Genomic DNA, 15746 nt, shown 5'->3' with positions numbered 1-15746 from the left:
ATATATTGGTATATTGTGCACTTAGTTTAAATATTTAAGAATTAACATATAATTTTTTTATATAAATGTTCAATCTTAAAAAATATTGTTTTTCTAAAAAAAAATATTGAATATATTTTAAAACTTCATTAAAATATTATATAGTTATAAATAGAAATTATATAAAAAATAGCAGAAAAAATGTAGAATTTTATCAACATGTTAATATATGTAAATTAAGTTTAAATCTATAATTTTATAACTTATTGAAAATTGTAAAAAATATAAATTGTTCAGAAAAAATATAAAAAACATTAATAATATGTTAATTTTTTAAATAATTTTAACGTATTGATATTTTTATAAATAACCCTTTAAAATAGTTATATAAAATATAATTATATAATAAAAATTTATATAATGGGCTGAGGCAAAAGGTTGAATACTACTCTTTTCCGAATTATTTCTAAGACATCAATCATTTCATCATGATAAGATTCATTATCGTTAGATTGGACACTTTTTTTACTTCGACGGCGCAGGACTGCAAAAGGTTGTAAAAGAGTTTCAATTTTTCCTTCAAGATGATGATATCCAATTTTTAAATAAATACACTCCTTCTGTTCTTTCATGTTAATAGCATATATGATAATTACTGTTTTTGGAACTTCACTATTGAATCATAGTATATTTTACCAATATGCCTGTCGGCATTGTTAGTATCATCGCGTTCAATGGTTCCTTGTATTTCCAATAAAATCAATTCATTCCCTCCAAGAATATTCATAATCATATGTATATAATCTTTAAGTGATGTTTTTGCATTCTTGTTTTTCTCTAGTGATGTGATTAAAGCAATCGGATATATTTTTTTTTTGTCCATCTTAAATTATACAAACCGATTACTTTTTAAAATTAGTCTAAAAAATATTGTTCTTAATGTCTATTTTTGTTTATGTTAATTTTAACAGAGTTAAATATTTTATATTTTTTTATGGTCGATTGCACTTTTGAAACTTAATTGACGAATTTTTAAAAATATGAAAAATTATAATATATTATTTTCTATTAGTAAAGTATGTTTTTTGAAAAGAAATTGTCAGATTCAATATAGATTTATACGCAATATTACTTTTCAAAAATTACATTTGACAAAATTCAATTATTTAAAATATAATTTGCAAAATCTAGTTCTTTTGAAAAAATTTAGTCATAAACTCGTTAATAGAATTCTATTTGTATTTTCTAGAAAATATTCATCAAATCTCACAATTGAGAAATATCACCAATTAGCTGATAATACTATAAAAAAGATTTTATATGCATTAGAACAGATGCAGCAAGATTATCCTGAAAAGACAATAGAAGTTGAATATTCGGTAGTTTTTCTATATATATTATTATTATTATCTAATATATAATAGCAAGACGTTCTTACACTTGATCTTGGGAATTATGGAACTTATGTTTTGAATAAACAGTCATTTAATAAACAAATATGGGTTTCGTCTCCAATATCTGGGCCAAAAAGATATGACTGGATACCAACAAATGATGAAAATGATGGAAAATGGATATATTTACGCGATAATGGCATTCTTGAGGATTCGCTTAAAAATGAGCTAAAGGAAATTATTGGTGATTTAAAGCTGTAAATCTAGTTGAATATATATATTATAAATCTTTTTATTTTGTAAAAAAATGTATAAAATTTTGATTATTTCAATGCTTTTTTAAAGAAAAAATATAATTAAAAAATATGAAAAAAAATGACTAAAATTATAATAATCTAATAGTAATATGAATAAGAGTTATAATAAACTTACATATTTTCAATGTCTTTTTTATTAATCGATGCACGCATTTTTAGTCCAATAAAGTATGATTCTCGAGATTCACTATAAGATGCACATGGCTTTTCTCTTTTAACTTCCTGAAATACTTTTTGCATCTTTTTCAATAATATTTTGTCTTCTATGCCTGAATAAAATTTACATATAAAATTTCCTCCAACGTGTAATGCATCTATACAAAATAATAATGCTGAATCACAAAGATCCTTAAATATATTACCAAAATTAGCTATTTTTTATATGATTACCATGCTTGCTCCATGATCTTTTACACTGATTCCAGAAATATTTGCTAACCTATGATAAGGGTCACTCAGACTTCGTTTATAAAAGCCATCAATTTGTGGCAAAGGTGCTAACATATCACTTAAAATAACATCCGCTACTTTACTGCTATGAGATTTAGTATTGTTATGTTCTAGTCGTCTTTCTAAATCTATATATGATAATTTCTCCCCATTTTCAAAACTAAGTGAAGAAATAGCACTTTGACGACCACGATTTGGATCGGAAAGATACTTTATAATGGCTCTTTGGGTTGCTTTTGAAAGAAAGTTTCCTTGCATAGAAGATACACCAACTGGTGGTTGTGAAGGTATGATATCTAATCCTAGAACACGACCTTTAGATCCAACTTTTTCAACTGCAACCTGGGACCATGATCCTGGAGAAAACCCCTAAAAAATGTTAAATTATATGTTAATTATGTTTGTCTATTACTAGATCAATTACTGTATTCCCTGGTTTAAAAATCTTATATTTTTCATTTATCTAAATGTTAAATAATAATAATAAAATGATGGGTTAAACTTCTAATAATTTGAATGCTGCTCTTGATTTATATTGCAATACACGTGCTTCACGTGTAAAATAGTCATTTTTTTGTCTTTGAATCCATCTTTTTGATGATGAGTTTGAATTAAGTTGATTGGAAGAATGAAACTTTTGGGTATGAATGAAAATGAGTTTATATATTTTAAATTTGCATGTCTTTGAACTCAAAATAGTCATCAAAATGTTTTATATATTTTTTTGTTAATAGGTAAAAACTTTTCAAAATGCGTAAATTTTATCATTTAATATAGTTAGACACTAATATACTAATGAAAATATTAAATACAAATAATATAGATGTGAAAAAAAAATGAAACAAATGAAGTGAAACCGTATAAAACTATCAATTACCTAATCATTTATTGTTTTGCTGTACTAGTAGCAAAGGGCTGAATTGTTATTTTTTTGCCGTGCTTTAAAGGGCTAACGTTTTGCAAAAAGACCGAATTAATTAATCCTTTAGGTGTTTCATCAAATAATGTTTTTCCAATTGCACCTAATTTCCTTTTTTTATTAGAAATGTTTTGTTTTTTTGTTTTTAATTTATCTTCTGTTAAAATTATTCTTGTTTCCAAATTATTGGGTTCTAAAGGTGAAAATAATAGGTTTTTAGTATTTATATTTGTACGGTCTAGAAATGGTGTTATAGAAAATGTAGACATTGCTGATTCTGGATTTAATTTGTCTTTTTTTAGCTTTATTGGCACAACTGGTGATTTTATATGATTATAAACTTGTGTATTATTTTTCCCCTGAAAAATATCTGATACGGTTCTATCTTTTTTTTTTGATGATTCCGATTGATTATTGAAAGTATAATTGTCTATGTATATATTTTTTTTAATTTTGGCCTTATTTGATTTTTTCATTTTTAAATATTTGATTGATTTTAACTAATTTGTTAGTATTTTCCCATTATAATACGATTCTTATACCTTAGTATTCTTAATAGTTGACATATTTGACTTGGCATCTTTGTTGATGGTTTTGATTATACTGTTTATTTTTTCTGAATTTTTTAAATTGAGCTAAAAAAATTAGTATTAAACATTTAGTACATTACAATACTTCTGGTGTTTTGAAGGAATGATTTGATTCTAAATTTCTTGTTAAATCATTTTGTACGTTTTGTTTACTTTTTTCATTTATTAATTCCTTCTATGCAGTGTAAGATAAAAAATATATAATGTGTATAATTATACTTCTAGAAATTCTATTTTTTGAAGTAGAACATTGTCTTGTGAAACATTTGAGTTGTTTTTTAGTGTATTTTTCTTAGTTCAATTAGATCCAAATAATAATCAATGCAATTATACTTCAAGATGTGATAGCTTTTCTTCATATTTTATAATTTTCGAGTTTAATTCATCGTTTTTTTGTTCTATTATAATATATTGATCTTGTAATTTTTGTAAATCATCCTTTTTATATTGAATTAATTTGTCAAATAAAAACGTGTATTACCGTTAACTCTTTAATAGTTTGTCTATAAATTAATTCTGATTGGTGCATTTCTTTTTTTTCATTAGTTAGAACGTGTATTTCCAAACGAGCACGTCTATTTTCTTCTTGCATATGGATTTTTGTAGTAGAACATTTTAATAGTTCATATTCATGTCTTTGTTTTGCAATCAATATATATCTATTCTGTAGTTTTAATTAGGAAAATGTTAGTCTTCTTTAACGAGCATACTAGATCTTCAATCACTTTTTCTGTCATTATTTTTTAATTTAGTTGATTTTGTAGGACTATTTTACGCGATGTATATAAATTATATCTGACAGATTTAAGATTGGTTATTATTTTTTTATATTAATATTTAATACGAAAAAAATATTATTTTTGTTAGATCGTATAATAAGAAATTACTTCATGTTTTAGTTTAAAAAATAAAATGGTAAAAATATTATATAAAAAATAATAAACATATAATGTTAATTTTGATTAACTTTATCTAGTAATTTATAAAAAATATTTTTTGTTTTATATGAAATTTTATATAATTTCATTATAAATTTGTATATTAATACATTATGTGAAATATATTACCATGTATTTTGATGTAATTTTTACTATTTTGATTTTAATATTAAAAATATTATTATATTAAAATCTAATGTTTTTTTCTTTAAAACGTAATAAATTAAACAATTGTCATTACGTTTTTAGAATGAATGTATTAATTATTATTTCAATTTAATTTTGTAATTTTATCAGTTAAATAATAAATCAAAATCATGATATAAAAATGATGATCAACATGTTAAAAATGTTTTTAAAATAAACAATATATTAATTTAATTAATTGATTAATTATTTGACTTTTTTAGTATAATTGCATATAACTGTCTTATAAAATGTTATTTTAATATATTTATTAATTTGTATTTTATATGAAACTAATATAAATACGTCGATCTTTCATATTCTAAATATCTTAGATTACTATTGAATCAAAAATAATTGTATTATTTAATAATATAATAAAAATAGTAAAAAAACTATATATTATTTAATCTTCATTCCTATTAGTCTCTATACTTTCATTATATTTTTAAAAAAATATGATAATTACAATAGTTTAATTGAATCATATTACGTTTAAAAAAATAATTAAATTGTATATAATAAATAATTTAAATTATATAGTTATTTAGTTACTTTTTATAAATTAATAATTATTTAAAAAATAATAAACATTTTAAATAAAATATATATCCAATCTACAATTTAAATAAAATATCTACTATAATTTTAAAATAACATATTCTTAAATAATATTTTAAATAATATTATTATGGATAATATATATTTTTATACTATATAATTTTAAACATTAATTTTTAATTAAATATTTAAAAATCATAAATTCGAAAACATTATATATATATAAAACTTCAAATGTTTTATTTCATTATTATTATTTTTTCATATAATGATCATGAATATATTACATAATACATCACAATATGATGAATAATATATAATAATAAATAAATATATATTATTTCATATTTTTTACTGACATTGAAATATTCAATTAATCTAAAAGTTTATTATCAAAAAAAAAAAAAAAAACATATTAAACAAGCAGTTTTTAAAATGCATAACATTAATTAAAACAAATGTATTAATACAAAAGTCAAAAAAATTAAATCGTTTTTTTATGATTAGGCCAAGAACGTCTACAGCGAAGGACAGATACTGGTATTTTAATAAAACTTATTGACGATTTTGGCCTATTTTCCAATTTCAACCCATTATCAGTAACGTAATCTTGAAATCGAAAAAAGTTATCAAAACCTTTCTTTTTGCCATTAAAAGTTTTCAACCATTTTTTTCCAGAACGGCATAACTTTTCCATACGCTTAATAGGTTCCATTATTTCAAAATATGTCATGTCATTAATTCCTCTTAAATCCAAACTTGAAGACGCTGGTTCATCTAATAAATATTCTGTTCTTTCTATTCTTATTGTACAAATAGGCGAAACAATAGACGCAGGATAACACTTTCCACAACAACAAAAAATACTATCAGCCCTCTTAAATAAACTTTGACCAAACTTATTTAAAGTAACCATATTTCCTAAAGTTTGATTTTAAACAATCCAAAGATATATATTAATCCAGGCTATACTAAAACATAAAAATTCAAATGATGTTTTATTATTTGAAAATCATATATATATAAACATTATTAATCGATATTTTAAGCTCTTGATATAAAAATATTACAAAAATAAAATATAAACGAAAACAAATTCTAAAAAAAAAATAAAAATATATAAAAATAAACATATATTTAACGTAAAATAGAATACATATGATCTAAGATTATCAATTAAATAAATTAATATTTATTATCGCTTATATTAAGTTTTATAACTAATTAGCATTTAAATTTTATAAGCATCGTATCTAGTTGCTTCTAATATTTAACAACAATTCTAAAAACATAATCATATACCTGTGATATTTTTTCCAACTCAAACTGTATATTGACATAAAGTTCATGAATTTCTGGATAAATAATATTTTCATTTTTGTCAAAAGAAAACATAGAATTAACAAAAAAATACAATTCCAAATCTTTTCTCTGATCAAAGTATTCACGAAGAGCACCTTTAGATAAATATATATTCTTATTATAAACCTCACTAGCACCTAATACAGTATCGTATCTAATATCATTTAAGAGATGAAAGTGATCACTATTATTGTCCTTGATATAGCACCAGTTAGTAATAAAAAAAGAAATCAGTTAAATACATAAATTTCATAAATTCCTATCTCGGTTATCATATCAATACAAGAATCTAATGCAAATGAAATACCTTTATCTATATCATAAGAAAGAGATGTCACATTACATTTTATATCGTCATTTTTTAAAGCATCATGTACCTGAGAATTATTTTCCAATCTTAAATTTTCTAAACTATCATAACTCTTGCGTAGAGATTTACATATTTCATCTTTTTTATCATTTCTCTGAGACATTCCACCAGATTTTCCCTTAGACTTTTTTTTACATTTATTTATACACACTCTATCAGATATATCATTACTAGTATAAAATCAATAAATTAAGAATATATATATATATTATAGAAGAAACCATTCTTTATGATAACTATTTCCTATTATATCATTGGAGTCAGGTGCAATAGGTAGGTTTTGAGAGTTATTGTATAAAACTAAATATTCTATAAATTTTAATATTATAAAATAAATATTATTACCCATTTCATAACATTTTCTCTGTATCTTATTTGTATCTCTTGTATTGAAATCTTTAATCAAATCCTATCAATTAAATTCAAAATAATAATACATATTACCTGTACACATGTCATCATCATAATTATCACTATCATCATTTATATAATCATGTATCTCACACTCTTCAGATATTTCAAAATCATCATCTGCACATTTACTATTATCATCCCATTCACCCTCTACATATTCAATGTAAGTTGGTACAGAAAATACAACCAGTTTATTGTCTTTGTTACACACATGTGCATTATTATAAGAAATTGAATCGCTTCTGGGTTCCTCAGCTGTTACAGAAGATATTTCAGCATTACGATATTTATTTAATCTTGCAAGTCTCTCCAAAGGAGTTTCAATATGCTCAGCAGGAAGATATCCTATATAATCAAAAATAATCAATGTTATAAAATTCTTACCAACAGTTTGATCTTTTGCAAGACGCACTAACCACCAATAACTATTAGAATCATCTAAAAGAATAAGTGTATCTCCTTTAATAACATTCGCTTGTCCTTCTACTGTAGCAACAAAGGTATGCAATGCATAAACAAAATTAAAATCAATATCCTTAAGAATATAATAAATATATTTTTTCAAAAAAAAGATTAGAAATGCATACTTCATCTGAAATTGAAGGAGAAGAACTAAGTTCATTATCATCAAAATAATCATTACAATCAGAAAATGGTTCTTTATAATCCTTATATAGTAACATATTCACATTCTAATTCAGTGAACTAAATGCAATATATCATATATCCATTTTTTAAAAAAAATCAATAAAATCATAAAAAAATTACCGTAAATATATATTTAAGCTTTTTTTCAAAATTTACGAACCCTCCAAAAATAAATTAAAAATAGCACATTTAAATTAAAATTAGATAAGTTAAATTTAAAATAAACTAAAACGCAATATAAACATATATGTAAACGTGTTTTGTCATACAAAAGGGTAGTTTTTATATATATATGTCTACATTAAATTATAACTAAGGATGTTAAATATTTTTCCAAATAAACTTAAATCGAGCAAAAACATTTTATAATTTTTGCTTAATCTAACAACCGAGACAGTTATACAGTACTTTTTTTTCATAAAATTAAAATAAAAACATATTTATTTTACATTTTAAACAATCCAAAATGCAAAATTATATGGCAATTCACTAAATTATATTTTATCAACAAAATTTCAGGAGATACTTTATATGATGCCCTAAAAAAAAAATGATTTATTAGATCTTATAGCAAAAAAATACTCATGTCAGTTTGCAAGCACTTTAAGATACTTACGTCAAGACATACATTTAGTTTACTTATTAAATTAGAAAACTATATTTTAGACATATTAGAATTAGAAGATACACGCTTACTTTATAATTTTAAGAAGGCAAAATTCGTATTATCTACGACTATAAATAATGACCTCAGTTCATCATGCAAAAATCTAAAATTTATTTCTACAACTACTAAAAAAAGAAAAAATAATCATAATAAATAATAATATATAGCCTAGCATATATTAAATAAAAAAATATACATATAAATATTTTATAATTTTTTATTCAATTATATATCATAATTTACAAATATTTTTTAAAATAATTTATGATTATTTTTTATCATTATCCCTAAAAAAAATGAAAATGATAATTTGCAATTTCATATTAAGATAAACTCAGCTTTAAAACAAAAATGTCAAAATAAAATTTACAGCATAATAATTCATAAATATACAAGTTATTTTAATTAAAATTTATGAAAACTAAATTATAACGAAAACATTAACCTATAAATATACATAATATCAAGTTACATGAAAGATTTTTACTACCATCCAAAAAAAAGAAAAATAATTAAATATCTATATGAAAATCAAGTACTTTAAATGATATAGTATCCATATTCACAATAATATATAATATTTCAAATATGATAATTTTAGTAAACTCTAAAAATCACGTTACACGATCAATAAGCAAGCATTATATGAGAAAAGCAAAAAAAATAAAACAAATCGTCTAATATTATAAATACTAAATTAATGCCATAAAGATTCATTTACTAAATTATTTATTATATTAAAATATTACCCAGAATTCTAAATAAAACTATTAAACTTTCTAACATTAAACATATAAAAATACTCAAAATAATTAAAAACTCAAAAAAAAAATTCAAAAGATGGATCTAAAAATTTATTCTTCTAATATTTTATCAGAATTATTCTTAAAGTCTCCAGACTATTTTCAAGAACATTATCAACAATTATTGTATAACAATAGCAAATTACAATTATTACAATATGCAGAAAGAACAAAAAAATTATTAAGTGTAAGGATGACGAGATTGAGAGAACATTGTTATCTAATAAAAGAATAGGATCTTATCAAATTTAACAATAAAAAAGAATGGGTAATACATTATCCATTATCAAACAAAAATGATAAATTCTATGAGACTAATCGGAAAAACAGTAAAGGAAATGAAACTGAAAAAAAAATAAATTTATCTCTAAAAAAAATCGATTCTAAACACATTCATCTTACCAATTCATTGTCATTTAAAAATACAAGCAATAATTCTAATATAATTATAGAAAATATAGAACAAAAAAAACACAATTTTAAACCATTTCTCAGTAAACTCAATATTTTGAAACTCCAATTAAAACTTGGAGAAATAACTTCAGTAGAATTATCCCAACTTGAAAAATCTACTATCGCTTTATTATTAAACAAAAAAATAATTGAAAATATTAAGCATATAGAAACACTTATGGAAAGAATAGAAAACAAATCATCTAAAATACTTATCACAGGAGATTTGAATTCAGGAAAATCAACTTTTTGTAATGCACTTTTAAAACAAAAAATTCTTCCTGAAGATCAACAACCTTGTACTGAGATTTTCTGCGAAATCATTGATTCATATAAAAATTCTGGAAAAGAAGAAGTACATGCAATTCCACATGGAATGATTTATGATAAAGAAAATTCAAATACATATGCAATTTTAAGAATTCATGATCTTAATAAAATTGTTATTGATTCAAAGACATGGTCCTATATAAAAATATATATTAATAATGTTAACTCAAACAATCAAAATATTCTAAGAAATGATACTCTAGATATAACATTAATTGATAGTCCTGGTCTCAATTTTAACTCAATGATAACAACAGCAGTATTTTCTAAACAGGAAGAAATAGATATTATTATTTTTGTCGTAAATGCAGAAAACCATTTTACACTATCAGTAATTATTTTATTTATTTTTAATATCTAAAGCTAATTGGTTTAAAAGGCAAAAGAATTCATTTTAAATGCATCAAATGAAAAAGCATTACTTTTTATCGTTGTTAATAAATTTGACAATGTTAAAGATAAAGAACGATGTAAAGACGTAATTCTAAAACAGATTTTTAATCTTTCTCCTCAAACATATTATAACGCATCAGAACTAGTACATTTTGTAAACTCAGCTTCTGTCACTGAAAATGATAAAATATTCAATAACAATGATTTCGAAAAACTTGAAAAAGACTTAAAAATATTTATTTTGGAAAAAAGAATAAAATCAAAACTTTCACCAGGAAAGACCTATCTATTAAACTTATTAACCGATATCAAAATATTGTGTGAAACAAACAAATATGAAGCAATTTTTCAAATACAAAATCTAAAAGAGGAACTTAAGCTAATAACACCTATTTGCAAGCAAATAATAGAAGAAAAAAAAAAAATACTTAACGAAGTCAAAAAAATAATTGAGAATGTTTGTTTATTAACATCGAGATATTCTTATGAACATTTATCAACAGCAATTATGAAAATGGAATATATTGAACCGTGTAACTATCAGGGATTTTTTAAAGCGTATAGTTATGCTATAAATACCAAAAGAAATATGTTAAATTATATTGAATTATGTTTGAATGATACAGAAACTTTTGCAAGGATAAACACAAGCAAAGGCATTAATGAAATTAACAACTTAAGAATGATACATATAAAACCTTTTAAAAAAATTTTTCAACCACAATATATGTTTTCTAAACACAAAAATATCATCAAAAATTCTGTTTATGTTGATATCGACTTGTTTGATTTTATAGATTTCAACCAAAAAAAACACACTTTTATAACAATTATAGGTGCTTGCTCTATCTTAGGAGGAAAAATCGCAGGATATCATAATATCATTACTACAATATTTAATGCATTTAATATCATTGGAACAAAAAATCTAAAAAAATTAATTATCCCTTTTATTTCTTTAGCAGGTATCTTAAATTAAATTTGTAAATAAAGTTCACTAATAAATTTAAGTAATTAGTACTTGCGGTTACGCTATTTTCAATATACCAAAAGCAATTCCTAAAAAAATAGCAAAAAAAATTAAACAGAAACTAGAAAATTCTGATTTCATTAATCAAAACTCATTAAGAATTATATCAGAATGTCAAAAAGTTTTAAAATATCCTCAAAAGGATCTACATCTTTTATTTCAAAAAACTATAAAAAAACACTATTCTAGAAAAGAAGAAATTTTAAAAAACTGCAAAATTTCAAAACATGCCAATGATTTTTTTACTAAACTTAGCTTACAAGCTGAACAAAAATGTAAAGAACTTAATAGTATTGACATAGATAACTATATATCAAATAATAATAATAATAATAATAAGCATTGAATATTATTTTTCTATATAAATATACATAAAAATAACACTTAAAAATAAAATTCGTAATTTTTATTTTATCAAGATATAAATTATTCAAAGCTTATAAATTGTCATATATATATATATATGCATATACTTTACATTAAAAACTCAAGCATCTATATAGACGCTTATTCATTACAATACATTTTATAATCATCAACATCCATAAGAACGTTAAATTCATCAGTATCATTTATTTTTATTTTACATATCCAACCTATAAACGAAATTATATAAAAATCAATATAACATTATTCATACCATCAGACTCCGCATTCTTATTAATTAAACCAGGATTTTTCAGTAATGAATCATTTGACTCAATTATTTTACCACTTAAAGGCGCATATATATCACTTGCAGACTTAACACTTTCAACTACACCAATGCTATCTTAAAATGAAATAAATATTGAATTCATAATATTGAAACTTTAGCTTTACCTCCTTTGGAAAATATTAGTCCTGGTTCTGGCAATTCCAAAAAAACGACATCCCCTAAAGCCTTTTGAGCATAATCAGTTATACCAACTACTCCAATTCCATTATCATCAAGAGAAATCCATTCATGCTCCTTAGTATATTTCTTTACTAAAAATCAATTAAATTTTAAATTTATTTATAAGAACAATAATATACTAGCATAATATACTCTTGAAAAATGGAAATTTCGGAATTGTCGAAAAGAAACTGAATGAATAAAAACTTTAGAAGCTAAAGTATAAGGCAATGTTTTCGAAAAAAAAAACATTTACACTGATTTTTTTACAAAAATTTTATTCGACAATCAAAAAAACTTCAAATATTTTTTCATAAATTTAAAACATATGGTTTAAAATTATACTTTCAATAAAAAGTTTTTTCTAATATTTTTTAATTTAAATAAATAAGGAAGTATCTTTTAAAAAACTTTTTTTAGAAACAAAAATTTAATTTTTATTAAAATGGTTTTATATGAACTATTATGTATTACAAAAGCAAATTTAAAAATAGTATATCTTACTCTTTATTTTAAACTATTAAAATCCTCTAGAAAAGCTTACGTGAACTTGTCAAAACATCAGGAAGCACTATAATAAATAAAGGAGGAATAATTAGAGGGTTCGAGGATTGGGGCAATTTAATTTTACCAAAAAAAAAGAAAAAACACCAACAAATACATCATGAAGGACGTCACTGGACTATGTTATTTGATTCAAACCCACAAGCTCAACTCGAAATAAATAAAATATTAAGATTGGATCCAAGAGTAATACATTATTCTATTATTAAACTAGGAAGCAAGTAAAAATTAATTTATAAATTATTTTCCTAAAAACTAACATATTTAGACTTCATGAAATTTCCGAAAAATCAAATTAAATACCATAATAATGCTCTTTTTTTAGATGTTATATGTAAACTCATCATAAATTAACTATCCTACATAATCCTATAAAATATTGAAAATATAATTACTAGCATAAAGTTTTTAATATAATATTAAAGTTATTTACAATTTATTTATTAGCTATTTTCCAACTATTTAAATTCATGAACTAAAATCGATACTGACGTAGAAGGCAATATACCCATTTCTGAAATACATACATTTATGAATTTTGCGGGTGTCACATCATACATTAAATTAAGAAGCTTTAGATTGGCAAGTTCATACCATGATGATAGAGGACCTAATTTAAAACAGTTACCACAAGAAATATCAACTAAATTATCAGTCGGTCCTAAGATAAAAACTAATAAACAAAAAAACATAGTAATAATATATATACCTAATTCATTATTTACAAATGAATCCAACTGAACTCTATCTGTGAATTTATAAGATTCACAAAATACAATAACAGGTATATTATTATCTTTTGCAGTCATAGCCACAATAGAAGTACCAACACGAGAATATAGAGCACCATTTGATAACATTGCATGCGCACCCAAAAATACTTTTGTAACTTCTCGCATAATATAACTAAGGGAAGAAATAGTTAAATATGTTAAAGTTAAACCAACTCTAGAAAGTCTACGAACACACTCTTTCCCTTCAAAGCCAGGACGCGAATCTACAACAATTACACGAAAAAGTTTATGACGTTCATATGCTTCTATAAGTACTTGCTCAACAATAGACGACCTATTTAAAAGACTAAAAATACAATAAAAAGAAAACCATTACCTTGAATATGTCAAAATTACATCACCATTATTAATTTTATCCTGTCCAGCTGCTACAATAACCTGATCGGCAACAGTAATTCTATCTCTAATAAAACGATCTATACGTTTTATAAGAAGATTTTTTGCCTTTTCCACAATTAATTTATATTTACATCCAAAATATCTAAACCTCGTCTTCTCCAAGATCTATACTCGAATTCGATATTTCTAACTTCAAAAATCTTATAGCATTTCTCATACTAACACTAAGTGGTCTTGAAAGAACAAGATGAGCAATATGAAGATTAATGTATGATTGTAAATGACGCTGTAACGTAGTTCCACTGGGTGTATGATAATCCTGAATTACCTAAATTATATTTATTTAGTTAATATACAAATATACTTAAGAATTGAAATAACTTGTTTAAACGAATTTAGCATAAAAATGCATCTAGCATTTGACCCACATATTTTGAATTCAGAATATTGCAAACCTAATGATAAAATCACTGGATGAATATCCTTAGATGTTCCTTGAGTATTAACTCTTCTATCACCATCCAAATGTTTAAATAAAAAAACCTGTTTATTAAACACAATTTCATTATCTAATATTACACTTGAAAAAAAATATAAACCAATTTAAAACATAACATACTATGAGTTGACTGAAAATTTTTTAATTGTTTTTTACTGATATCCCCATTATTATCATCAGTATAAAAAAAACATTACCTTTTTTCACAACTTTCACAAACGCCTCTTCCAGAGTTTTTAATGGCCTTTTCCATTTTTAGTTTTTTTATTTCTTTAGTTAATGAGTTATTTTGAGTATTTCCATCGCACATCTTAGCCTCAGAATTTTTACCTTTTAAAACACAACCAAAACCATGTCGGCCATGAAGAAAAAAATCCGATTGTTGCATATCTTTCTATTTACAAAAAAACTATTCAAAAGAAAACAATTAGATTATTTTAAAACTTGAAGTCATCAAAATTACCGAACCCTAATTTAATCATTACCTAGATGTCATTATTTTCAAACATAATAGGATTCACAATTTTTGGTATGCTAAATATCTTCCATACTTTATAACTAAATTAAATTACCTAAAGGACTTTCAATTAGGTCTTTGCAACTTGGAATCCAAAAACGACCACAATTTAAAGGTTTTTAAATATAAATTTTACTCTAATGAAATACCAATTTAGAATAGATATTAAAGGTTATCTTGGATATGCATTAACAGGAGCAATTGTAGGACATTGGCTATATCAAGTTGAAGAAAAACAATATACAGCTATAAAACAAAAAAAAAAATTCTAAAGACAAATAAATTCAATAAATAAATCTAGAAAATAAATCGCTATTTATACATTTTATACTTTTAATATATGCAACTTCAT

General features: G+C 23.0%; 11 protein-coding genes across 11 annotated transcripts; 4 read left to right on the top strand and 7 right to left on the bottom strand.

Moving 5' to 3' along the window:
* Nucleotides 1–348: 348 nt before the first annotated feature.
* On the bottom strand, nucleotides 349–908 carry T552_01876 (hypothetical protein). The gene is made up of 2 exons (XM_018370439.1): nucleotides 653–908; nucleotides 349–599 (listed from the first exon to the last, which is right to left on the bottom strand). Exons 1-2 carry the CDS (start codon nucleotides 860–862, stop codon nucleotides 393–395), a joined length of 417 nt encoding a protein of 138 aa, XP_018225721.1. The 5' UTR covers nucleotides 863–908; the 3' UTR covers nucleotides 349–392.
* Nucleotides 909–989: 81 nt separating this feature from the next.
* On the top strand, nucleotides 990–1662 carry T552_01875 (iron donor protein CyaY). The gene is made up of 2 exons (XM_018370438.1): nucleotides 990–1358; nucleotides 1404–1662. Exons 1-2 carry the CDS (start codon nucleotides 1020–1022, stop codon nucleotides 1632–1634), a joined length of 570 nt encoding a protein of 189 aa, XP_018225720.1. The 5' UTR covers nucleotides 990–1019; the 3' UTR covers nucleotides 1635–1662.
* Nucleotides 1663–1755: 93 nt separating this feature from the next.
* On the bottom strand, nucleotides 1756–2889 carry T552_01874 (hypothetical protein). Its single transcript, XM_018370437.1, has 4 exons — nucleotides 2643–2889; nucleotides 2553–2603; nucleotides 2081–2509; nucleotides 1756–2038 (listed from the first exon to the last, which is right to left on the bottom strand). Exons 1-4 carry the CDS (start codon nucleotides 2841–2843, stop codon nucleotides 1802–1804), a joined length of 918 nt encoding a protein of 305 aa, XP_018225719.1. The 5' UTR covers nucleotides 2844–2889; the 3' UTR covers nucleotides 1756–1801.
* A 90-nt stretch (nucleotides 2890–2979) lies between these two features.
* T552_01873 (hypothetical protein) lies at nucleotides 2980–4430 on the bottom strand. Its single transcript, XM_018370436.1, has 7 exons — nucleotides 4360–4430; nucleotides 4131–4313; nucleotides 3983–4087; nucleotides 3869–3940; nucleotides 3735–3824; nucleotides 3602–3694; nucleotides 2980–3559 (listed from the first exon to the last, which is right to left on the bottom strand). Exons 1-7 carry the CDS (start codon nucleotides 4384–4386, stop codon nucleotides 3026–3028), a joined length of 1104 nt encoding a protein of 367 aa, XP_018225718.1. The 5' UTR covers nucleotides 4387–4430; the 3' UTR covers nucleotides 2980–3025.
* A 1342-nt stretch (nucleotides 4431–5772) lies between these two features.
* T552_01872 (hypothetical protein) lies at nucleotides 5773–6295 on the bottom strand. Its single transcript, XM_018370435.1, has one exon. It carries the CDS (start codon nucleotides 6248–6250, stop codon nucleotides 5819–5821), a length of 432 nt encoding a protein of 143 aa, XP_018225717.1. The 5' UTR covers nucleotides 6251–6295; the 3' UTR covers nucleotides 5773–5818.
* Nucleotides 6296–6514: 219 nt separating this feature from the next.
* Nucleotides 6515–8209, bottom strand: T552_01871 (hypothetical protein). The gene is made up of 9 exons (XM_018370434.1): nucleotides 8068–8209; nucleotides 7865–8015; nucleotides 7511–7825; nucleotides 7412–7462; nucleotides 7288–7366; nucleotides 7004–7236; nucleotides 6939–6955; nucleotides 6637–6891; nucleotides 6515–6594 (listed from the first exon to the last, which is right to left on the bottom strand). The coding sequence occupies exons 1-9, from the start codon at nucleotides 8161–8163 to the stop codon at nucleotides 6559–6561; spliced, it is 1233 nt and encodes a 410-aa protein (XP_018225716.1). The 5' UTR covers nucleotides 8164–8209; the 3' UTR covers nucleotides 6515–6558.
* Nucleotides 8210–9589: 1380 nt separating this feature from the next.
* On the top strand, nucleotides 9590–12186 carry T552_01870 (hypothetical protein). The gene is made up of 4 exons (XM_018370433.1): nucleotides 9590–9785; nucleotides 9834–10712; nucleotides 10761–11739; nucleotides 11786–12186. Exons 1-4 carry the CDS (start codon nucleotides 9636–9638, stop codon nucleotides 12148–12150), a joined length of 2373 nt encoding a protein of 790 aa, XP_018225715.1. The 5' UTR covers nucleotides 9590–9635; the 3' UTR covers nucleotides 12151–12186.
* Nucleotides 12187–12265: 79 nt separating this feature from the next.
* Nucleotides 12266–12979, bottom strand: T552_01869 (glycine cleavage system H protein). Its single transcript, XM_018370432.1, has 4 exons — nucleotides 12822–12979; nucleotides 12627–12773; nucleotides 12445–12576; nucleotides 12266–12400 (listed from the first exon to the last, which is right to left on the bottom strand). The coding sequence occupies exons 1-4, from the start codon at nucleotides 12931–12933 to the stop codon at nucleotides 12312–12314; spliced, it is 480 nt and encodes a 159-aa protein (XP_018225714.1). The 5' UTR covers nucleotides 12934–12979; the 3' UTR covers nucleotides 12266–12311.
* Nucleotides 12980–13080: 101 nt separating this feature from the next.
* Nucleotides 13081–13590, top strand: T552_01868 (ribosomal protein S6). Its single transcript, XM_018370431.1, has 3 exons — nucleotides 13081–13174; nucleotides 13216–13466; nucleotides 13514–13590. Exons 1-3 carry the CDS (start codon nucleotides 13127–13129, stop codon nucleotides 13542–13544), a joined length of 330 nt encoding a protein of 109 aa, XP_018225713.1. The 5' UTR covers nucleotides 13081–13126; the 3' UTR covers nucleotides 13545–13590.
* Nucleotides 13591–13658: 68 nt separating this feature from the next.
* Nucleotides 13659–15311, bottom strand: T552_01867 (hypothetical protein). Its single transcript, XM_018370430.1, has 7 exons — nucleotides 15075–15311; nucleotides 14998–15032; nucleotides 14760–14947; nucleotides 14527–14706; nucleotides 14356–14483; nucleotides 13955–14313; nucleotides 13659–13906 (listed from the first exon to the last, which is right to left on the bottom strand). The coding sequence occupies exons 1-7, from the start codon at nucleotides 15263–15265 to the stop codon at nucleotides 13704–13706; spliced, it is 1284 nt and encodes a 427-aa protein (XP_018225712.1). The 5' UTR covers nucleotides 15266–15311; the 3' UTR covers nucleotides 13659–13703.
* Nucleotides 15312–15366: 55 nt separating this feature from the next.
* On the top strand, nucleotides 15367–15666 carry T552_01866 (hypothetical protein; the record flags this gene model as incomplete). Its single annotated transcript, XM_018370429.1, has 3 exons — nucleotides 15367–15406; nucleotides 15456–15509; nucleotides 15557–15666. 3 exons carry the CDS (start codon nucleotides 15367–15369, stop codon nucleotides 15664–15666), a joined length of 204 nt encoding a protein of 67 aa, XP_018225711.1.
* Nucleotides 15667–15746: the final 80 nt, after the last annotated feature.

The sequence above is a fragment of the Pneumocystis carinii genome (assembly GCF_001477545.1).
Source record: "Pneumocystis carinii B80 chromosome Unknown supercont1.8, whole genome shotgun sequence".
NCBI lineage: Eukaryota > Fungi > Ascomycota > Pneumocystomycetes > Pneumocystales > Pneumocystaceae > Pneumocystis > Pneumocystis carinii.
This window is presented reverse-complemented; position numbering and strand designations above follow the sequence as displayed.